Below are 10,380 nucleotides of genomic sequence, written 5' to 3'. Positions count from 1 at the left end.
AGAGTGAGCGAGCAGCTGTGTGGTGCTCAGTTGCCGCCTAAGATTAAACCACAACAATTTGAGAATCTCCTGTGAGGAGACTTACTACAGTAAAGTGAGACAAGCTACTGAAAAGAGTATTAGCTTTATCAGAGCTACCTTTGCCAGAGGAGCCAGTATATACCTATCTCCTCTTCCTCCCAGCTTTGCATCAGGCTGAAGGGTACAGAACTACACAAGTTAAATTTGGCAGAACTTTCATACGTAATAAACAACTTACCATTAGACAAAAATAAGCCTGTCCAACCAGAGATCAAGATTCTACCTAAGGAGTGGAAAAGTCTCCCTTGAAGGAGGAAGTGTCATTTACTATGTTCCTGTGTTAATCTCAGACATGCAATCCCCTCAAAATTCAGTTATGTTCTTCAAATAATTGCCAGTTTTATGTTTTGGTTTATTTTCTTAAATGATATGGGGGGTCTCTTATTTAAGAACAACTAAAAAAGCTTGATTTTAAACTATTTGATTTTAAAATTGGTTGTTATCACCTTAAGCTGACACCAACTTCACATACCATGCCTGAAAAATAAAGTGAATGCTTCCTTTACTTGAGGAATTTCTTTTTTAAAAGTTTTGTTTAGGAAGCTCAAACCTTGCTATCAAGTTTTTAAAAGTGTTCCCAGTGTTAAATATTCATGACACTATCAGAAAATACTAGTATTTTATACTATTATTCTTTAAATGAAATATCATTTAATCTAATCTTAAAGCTCTTTGGCTCTAATATGGCTTAACAACAATGCAGTTTCAGTCTTTACCTGGTGAAGAATAATAAATCTAGCAAACATGGCAAGTTTACATTAGTTCAGTTACTTTTTACACATCCTTTTACTATGTGAATGCATACAGAGTTAAAACCAGCTTCATATACAAGGCATTTTTGGATAGGTAAGTGGCATGGGAGGTCTGTCATTATATTTAAATTACCTGGAATATGCTATTATACTGTTTTAGTTAAGATACCACTTCTTATCAAGAATTTCAAAACCCACTGACAACAATGATGACAAGACTTGGAGTCATGACAGATTTGTCATCAAAGAGCAGCAACAAAGCTGGTGAAGGGTCTAGAGCACAAGTCTTATGAGGATCGGATGAGGGAAGGGGTTGTTTAGTATGTGAGGATGGTCAAACACTGGAACAGGCTGCCCAGGGAATTGTTTGAGTCGCCATCCCTGGAGGTATTCAAAAGACGTGTAGATGTGGTGCTTAGGGACATGGTTTAGTGGTGGAGTTGGCAGTGTTAGGTTTACGGTTGGACTCAATGACCTTGAGGGTCTTTTCCAACCTAAATGATTCTACAATTCTACATGTTAACATCATTTCATCAGCTACAGCTGCTAAGCACAAGCTACTATGGTCTGATTTTATTGATAAAACACCTTATTACTATCTGGAAAATGTGAATGGTTTCTCATTTGCCGTATTAACATGAAGTACCTTTGAACTATAAGCATTGTGCAACATTTTTAATGACCAATTTGAAAAGCAACCTAATTAGTGACTACCAGGCAATAATATGCAACTGGTTTACACAAATTCAAAGGTGTCAGATTTGTTTTTACTAGAAAACCTCTATATAACTGGAATAAACAAAGACTGCTTTGAGTGCTCATGCACCTTTTTCCAGCTAAATTTATTCATTCAATAACAACAACTTACCTCTCGCTATATATCCTGTCATTTCTTTAGCTCATCATATTTACAGCACTAGCATAACCTTTAACTACTCTGACAAAGCCTCATTAACAATATAAGCATAAAAAAAAATCAAGAAATCAACATCAAATATAAACTACTTTTATTCTACTACATGGTGCATTTCAAAGGGATCAAAAAACTGGCAAGGTAGCATTGAAAACCTATGTTGTTGGAAGCTATTCACTTTGATATCTTTAATAAGCATATCTACTTCCCGCCCACCCCACCTCACCATGGCATACTTGTAATGTGAAGATGTTATGATACAAAAAGATACACCTCATCTTGCTTTTATGGATATCGTAACAGAAACAATTATTTGCTGAGACATGACCATGATGAGTAGAGACCCAGAGAACCTTATTCCCATAAACAGTACTTCCATAAGGACAAACTATAATTTTGCACAGTACCCAAAACTTGCAGTTCTTAATGACTACAGACTGAGAAAAATTACAACTTGAAAACAAGATGATTTCAGTCGAATGACAGCTGTTGAATTCTTGTTTCTGCACTTAAAAAGCACACGTACCTTTTCCTAAATGTGTATTTATACTCATGTATCTAGCTGTTCCTGTAAGGCTCTTGTGTTCTCGATATGGTATGTGCTTCTTCGTTTCTGCATCTATATACTCCTTTGCCAAACCAAAATCTATAATATGAATAATTTGCTGGGTTTTGTTTCCAGGTCGTCCTATTAAGAAGTTCTCAGGTTTTACATCTCTGTATATCAAGTTCTTTGAATGGACATATTCCATACGAGAAATCTTTAATAAAAGGAAAAAAACGATAGAAAGTTTAGTTTAAGCTTCAGGTTGCCACACTAAATTGCGGTAGAAGCTAAATATCCTACATTGACTTTATGTTTAGAGGAAATCAACCCTTCTATCACCTTAAAACCAAAAGGCTATTGCTTTTAACAAGGTATCTCCCAGTTAAAGTAAATGGAAATTGTACACATCCCCTAAGTAGATACACCACATCATGTATTGGAAACTTCCACACTGGACTTTAGACATGAATCAGTATATAACAGAAGTTATCTTTTTTAAGAACAGCTGGCACCAAGTATGTTCTGTGCACATTAAAACTATAACCAGAAATTATGTCATCAAACAACGAGCAACAAAGGTCCATGTAGATCTATCACATATTAAAGGTATAAATGAGAGAAGCACTGAAAGTTCACCAATATGTATATGACCGCCATTCTAGCTGGAATGCTTTCTATTAAAATTTGTATATTCAGAAAAGAACAGCAAGTATTAAACAAAGATGATCTTTGGATCCGTGATGATTTGAGCATTTTACAAGATGAACTTAGATGGCGGCAAATTTTTCAGCAGGGCCTGTTGTGACAGCGGGAATGACAGTACAAGGGGGAATGCCTTTAAACTAAAAGAGGGTAGATACAGATAGACTAGATATAAGGAATAAATTTTTTACGCTGAGGGTGGTGAAATACCGGCACAGGTTGCCCAGAGAGGTGGTGGATGCCCCATCCCTGGAAACATTCAAGGTCAGGTTGGACGGGGCTCTGAGCAACCTGATCTAGTTGAAGATGTCCCTGCCCACGGCAGGGGAGTTGGACTAGATGACCTTTAGAGGTGCCTTCCAACCCAAACTATTCTATGATTCTGTAACTTTGTCATTTTGGCTGTAAATAAGCTGAATATGTCTACGTGTCTATAGTTGCAGGCCTCTTACCCAATTACAGTTGTGTTTTAAACAGCTATTTTTACCCTTCATGGGTAAAAATATCACTACTTATTTAGGGAAGTGGAGGTTCAGTATCATTAATATTTCATAAGGACTTATTTAAAATACATTGTATCAAGGTAAACATGCAAAGCCTTATTTCACTTTCTCTCTCTTTCCACTTCCACCCACCCTCAAGTAGGAGCCAAAACAGGAAATCTTCAAAAAAAGGGAAAAATCCTTCATTGAATAATCTTGTGCTATTTTAGTATTTCTGGAAGGGTTTGGAGGATTTTTTGTTTGTTTGCTTTCTTTCTTTCTGAGAATGCCCACGAAAAATATTTATGCTATTTAGGAGTCCCATCATCCAGCTGCTTTTGTGGATTAAAATTATTTTTATTTCACGAAGGTTTTCTTTTTAATTGAGTATGTCAAACTAAAATTCATGATTTCAGGTTGTGATTATGAGAACTCAGAAGACACAATGAAACGATATTCATGCAATGATTCCTGAAAAACTAGAACAAAGTAAATGAAAGTGACATAAGACAGCCTTCCTAATAAAACTGTATCACAGGCTCTTTAGAAGCCACCAACACCAATTTAAAACATGGGAAGTGCAAATCTCTTAAGTGAAGTAAGCATTTAATCCACTGAAAATTGACTTAGTTATTCTAATGAACACTCAAATTAACATCTATTCTACTTACCAACTGTATGGCTATCATAAGAACGGTTTTAAGAGAAAATGTCCTACCACACAAGTCAAATAAATCTTCCAGACTAGGTCCAAGTAGTTCTAGCACCATAGCATTATATTTGCCACATGGGCCAAAATAGTAAACCTGAGGTATTCCATCTGTAAAATGAAGATACAAAGTAATTATAAGGGATTAAATAAGATTAATGAACATACCAATAAAATTCCTACCTGATTTCAAGTTGATCTGAAGTTAAAAATACATTTTTCACACAAAAGCAACAATAAAACCTCATAAAAACTACAGGTAAAAGATACAACAGGAGTAATGAAGGTAGTACCAGTTTCATTAAATATTTTATGAATATTACATATTTGAATTGTGAAAGATTTAAAGCTTTTTATAAAAAATAAAAGTCAGAACCTATCTGTTAGGTTTTGTAACAGTAAATTGAAACAGGATTTTAAAAAGGTATGAAGAGAGGCTTAAATAAGCTCCTTTTAAAAAAAAAATAGGCATTTAAATTAATCTTTTTAAATTAAGGCTATGACAAACCTACATTCAGGAATAAAACCACCTTATTATCTATAGAAATCATGTAAAAATCTAAGAGAGTAATGAATCCTCAAGTTTAATGAGACATTAAGTCAAGTTTTAGATGCATCATCAAAATAAAAATACCATAGATGACAAATTGTTATAGTCATCACTTGTTAGTATTAATTTTTTTCCAAATACAAGCATTTTCTACTTAAATTTGCACTGGAAGGCTTCTCCTGTCTTCTCTTCCTCCATTATTTTTTGTTTCTGTTTAGATAGTACATAAAAGAAAACATTTTTCTTAAATGTGAGTTAGTCCATTAAAAATCTAAACACTACAGAGTGGAAGTTCAGAGGTTTTTTAATCTAGATTTATAGTAAAATGTATAGTAGATTGAGATTTCTTAATTCAAACCATATGAAGGACAGGGATTTTTTTAATGTAATCCTAAGAACAGATGACAAAGGGAATTTTTAGAAGTCTCAAAGGGTACCTATGATAAAGATTCTCCCTGATTTCACTTCTGAAGTATCACACCAGACACCACTCTTAACTTCTTAAATTCTTTCAAAAACTGATATCCAGAAAGAATCCATTAAATTCTGTTCTTACTGTCATATCATTAAAATGATTTAGAAGAAAAAGATCTTTGAATAAAACACAATTTCACATTTAAAATTTTATACTAAAACCACACATTTTTCAGCTTTAGTTGTGTGGGGTTTTTTTACTTAGAAAACTATTAAAATAAAAATTAAGTTCAGAACAAAACACACATTGTTTCCAAACACAATATATGGGAGCAAAGATATCCCACTGTATACTCAGGTAACAATCTCTTAAATACTCTGTAAACAGATATAAAATACATCTACCTAGGAGGGTGAAAGGCAAATTTAGCATTAAAGCTACATTTGTTTTCAAATCTTGCATGGAGTCTAAAATGTGAACTGTCACTCTGATGTCTTATTTCTAAGTTTAACATTTTTCCTGATGTAAAATAAGCGTTATATTCTCCAACACAAAATACCTGAAGAATATGTTAATTTGCTGTTCATAAAAACTATAAAAAACAAAGACAGTACTATTGTGTCGAAAAATTTATTTTTGTTGGGTTTTCTATGGCAGCATTCCAGAAACCCTGACAGGAACACATCCTTAAATTACACGTTTCCTCAGACAGCTGGCGATACCGAGGCCATAATGTCTTGAAAACTAGGGCTGAAAGTCACATGCATTGCACTGAGAAGATTCCCTTACTATCTAGTCTGTTACCAGAATCATTGAACAAAGGTCTCCTCATGTGCACAACTTAGACTAGCAAAACTACAAGTTACCTGAAAAAATTACTTCTGTTCTTTTCCCTGAACAGAAGCATAATAAGCATGTCCATATAATAAGGCTTCCCCGGCACAGCAGGAGAATCAGTTAAATATGTTTAACAAATGAGTTAAAGGTATCTAAACCTTTAGTAGAGACATAACCAACTTTCAGTTTAAGTTAGCAATGCAGATAAGATCACCCACTTCATTAGAAAGTGCTTCCTGAAAGAATATTTGACAAGATAAATGCAGGCATCAGAAGACTGGGAACGTTCTTTAATATTCTCAAGCACTGCATTTACAATTACGCTAGAAACAATGCTACGTTCTATCTTCATCTGCATATATAATCATATACCTTATCAATACAATGAACAGCACATATATTCCAAAAATTAATACGAAAATATTCTGCATTTCTGGACCTTATAGCTTTATATAAACACCTGCCTTAAGAAGCCAGGCAATCCAGAAGTTAAAAAAATATCAATATTTAAAGCCATATGATCCAATTTTACTTTCACCTTTTTGTACATATCCATTGTGTGACTATATAATTAAAAATAACTTGATATCATTGCCTCTATCCATCTTGCACTTCCTTATATGCACAGGACCTCTTCCTCATTCAGCAGAATAAATTTTGTTCACTTAAAGCTAGTTATTCTGGATTTTTTTTTGCTCTTCAGTATGTATCCTGTGTGTGTCATTTAGTCTAAATAGTCAATACTCTGAAAACATGTTTTTCCTTTCATGTGAACTTTTTTCTACAGTGTTCATCGTTACAATACTGTACTATATAGAAGCACAAAATCTATTTCAGAATACCCTAATGAAACACTGGATTTCGCCTTCCTTCTCTGCAGATCAAATGTAAGTTTAAAAATGAAAACATCCCTAACTCTGTGTGTTTTTTGAGGTACATCAAGTCTTGAGTTTTTCATACCTTACTACAGCGCTACTTACACTGAGGGAACAGATTTTTAATTGTGTCCCCTACAGCTTTGGGGAAAAAAAAAAAAAAGACAACCACACCTTAATGTTTTAGCAAAACCAAAAGCAAACGAATGCAGCATTTTTAGGAACATTTTCACTAATCTCTTTTCCTACAAGTGAGAATAATGAAAGCCCCTAAAAATCCAGTTTAATTGTTCAATTTTCTGAAGACTAGAGTTTCCATCTATTTTTTACATATGCATAATCATACCCATATCTATACTAATATACTTAACATGCATAATCATACCCATTTCAGAAAGACTTCACAAGAGCAGCTTATTGCTACTAATGAAGAAGCAGAGAGCACACTGCACACAACATCAGAACATGGTACAAGACAGTGTTTTTAATTTTAAAAGTATCATCCCTAATTATCAGATAATGGATCAGAAAATATATTTGTACACATAAGGGGATATCATAACTCTAGAATTCAAGTTTTCTGCCTCCACTTTCTGGTATGGTGGAATTACACATGGAAATGTGGATGTATCTGCAGCAGCAAATTAAGTTATCCAACAGATGTACAGAAACATAAATCAAAAAAAACCCCAAACACACCTGAGCATATAAAGAGAAAGAAAAGCACTGGGAATTTGGAAAAAAAGGAGCACCACTTGCAATGGCCTGAGGCATATTCTGAGAATCTCTGTTTACAGACATTAACTCCAAAATATTCTCATGAGAAGTTAAGTCTCCTCTATTACCACTGCATCTGCTCTGTGTCTCTTTATAACATTTTAAAATATTTAACGCCCTTCAAAAATACAGAAGCCAGAAGACTTTTGGGCTTTGTCTAGATTTATAGAACATGTCTGCATGACTACATGGTAGTAAAAGAGGAAACATTTGTAGAAAGGTATTGTGACATTGTCAGATTTGTAGGCAGAATTGCCAATTTCAGAAGTGTGTTTATAGGAGATGTCAAAAACACCCTTTATTCTACCACATCATATCATAAAAGCACCACAGCAACTCCTGTTAAGTATACATCCAGGGCAGGGAGACTGTTTCAGCTGTGATCAATTTCATTTTATTTAACATGGCAAGAATAGTACTTATTCTACCTACAACACTCGATCTTCTAATCAGACAAAAACTCCAGAATACCACAAAATTTGTTTTACATGTTGTTACTAATGTCTGCAAGGCAGATACAGAGTATTAAGTCTAAAATTGCCTGTGTTCATAAAATCATTTCATATTAACAGTTTAAATTACTAAGAGTTTGGGGGTTTGTTTTGGTTTTTTAATCAAAATAGTCTTACTGCTTCTGCTTAAAAACAATAACCTAACATCATTCTGTTATTTGCATTATTTCTTCATGTCTTTAGATCTCCAGATGAAAAGTCAGAAAGTAACATGTTATTAATAAAGAGTATCTGGGTTTTTTCCCCCACAACAGAGATATAAATTTAAATTCCTTTTCATAAATCTTTAAGAAAAATAGGGTAAGTTAGAAAAGCAAAGAAACTTTCACTTCTAGGAAATGAAGAATTCACCCTTTTGTTGACAGGATATTCCAACACTTACTACCAATTAAGAGCATGTATTTTATTTCCATTTTTATAAGTCTGGCTTCAACTATTGAAGCCCTTTGGTGTAAGAATGTAAGAGGAAAATACTGGGAACCTGTAAGACACATCCCAGTCTTCTTTCTGTGAAATTAAAGAAGTCAATGTTCTTAGGTATCTTGCTCAATAATATACTTCAATTACTATTCAACCCTTTCTATTCGCTTGACAGATCTTCTGTCCCATTCTCAAAAATCCTTTTTAAAAAGAAGTACCCCCTCCCCAAATTATGTGCAGAATTCAATGCTTGTCACACTAATGTCACTATAAAGTTACAAGTAACTTTCTATTTTTCTACCAATGAAGAAACTTACCTGTAGCCAAAAAATAGTATTACATACTCCTACTAAACAACTTGAACACTAAAACATCTAATTCCTTTCTAGGCTTACAAGTCTGAATACAGTATCCTTATTTTCTGATATGAGTCACATTTGCTTATCCCTAGATATTTATATTTGCTCACAAGTAGAACACTTCCATTTGAATGGACTCAACTTACTAAAGCCATGTACAATGCTTTATGTGACTGCCCTGTCATAAAATTGTAAATCCATTTTCAACCAATATGACTTTCAATCTAATTTTACTCATGGCAAAAACCAAGAAAGTCTTGACTTGGAAATTCACTGCTTGAATACTGCTTGGATTCCAGTTTCTAGAAAAGTTAATTTTCATTAGCCACCTAAAACATTACTGCTGTACACCAGTGGTCCCCAAAATAGAGTGCACACACCCAAAAAGTGGGCAAGACTATCCACTGGGGTGCTGGAAAAAAGATGAGAACATGTATTTATTTTTTATCTAAAAATAAGAAACAAGGCTTTGCTAATATTAAATGTATGGCTTGACACTGGAGGCCTCACTCAGTCAGATGGTGTGTCACACACGGTACACACAGGAGAGATCCCGGCAGAAGAGTGGGAATGCGGAGATGATGACAGTAGTGTACTCATTTGTTCACTCACTTTTGGCTTATTGCAGTTTACGTGTGCCCAGTTAAGTGGATTTATGGATTACATTATCTAGTTTTCACTAAACTACCCCTCACAAAACAGACAAGTGGCTTAAAACGACTCCTACGAAGAAACCACACATTGAAGATAATGCTACTAATGCCAACACAACCAAACAAGAAAACAGCAGAGCTGACACTTCTCCTACTCCTTGTACAAGCTTATTTTCAAGAATTTCTTGAAAAGCTAACTACAGAAAACTATCACCTTGTGTTTATCAGATCAAGAAAACTGCATTTAGTATTCCCTATAAATTATCATGCAGTGATAAAAATTGTACATCAAAATCAAAAATATTACCAAAATTTCATCATCAAAATATCAAATAAGGGGCACATATCCTCCAGTTAGCCATTTTTCCATAACCATATACATTGCAATCCCTCCAGTATTTTACTATTAGTAAGTCAGACTTATACTTTGCTTTATATTCAGAGAGTAGAAAAGGAAAACAAGTGTTGTTTTCTTTTCTCCTGTTCCCAGTTTCTTAGCACTGAGTAATGAGTTATTGAATAGAACCACCTCTGTCATGTGTCAAGACTGGTTTATCACTCAAATGCTTTACTCCACCATGTTTAGGTACATGATGTCCAGAAAGTTTTTAAAGCTGACAGGTCTGACTTCCTCTGTAACGATGACAAGATAAAACATTAGGATAAAGAAAACATTATTGGTAGATTACACCTGTACCTGTCAAACATCTCTAAAATAAAGAAAATCAAGCAGAAGTTATTTCTAGTTGTTTTGGGTTTGCATGGCAAGGTTTTGGTAGCCAGAGGGCTACCAGGG

General features: G+C 34.2%; 1 protein-coding gene across 1 annotated transcript in view; it reads right to left on the bottom strand.

Annotated features, from left to right (window-relative positions):
* The window catches only part of CSNK1G3 (casein kinase 1 gamma 3), a 69,208-nt gene that overhangs the window by 31,195 nt on the left and 27,633 nt on the right, over positions 1–10,380 (bottom strand). The window contains exons 7-8 of the mRNA XM_009284160.1: positions 4,149–4,297; positions 2,273–2,507 (exon numbers count right to left, since the gene is read on the bottom strand). Coding sequence (XP_009282435.1) covers positions 2,273–2,507; positions 4,149–4,297 — 384 coding nt within the window. The remainder of the gene's footprint in view (positions 1–2,272; positions 2,508–4,148; positions 4,298–10,380) is intronic.

Source organism: Aptenodytes forsteri, unplaced genomic scaffold (genome assembly GCF_000699145.1).
Source record: "Aptenodytes forsteri isolate BGI_AS27 unplaced genomic scaffold, ASM69914v1 Scaffold69, whole genome shotgun sequence".
Lineage (NCBI taxonomy): Eukaryota > Metazoa > Chordata > Aves > Sphenisciformes > Spheniscidae > Aptenodytes > Aptenodytes forsteri.
This window is presented reverse-complemented; position numbering and strand designations above follow the sequence as displayed.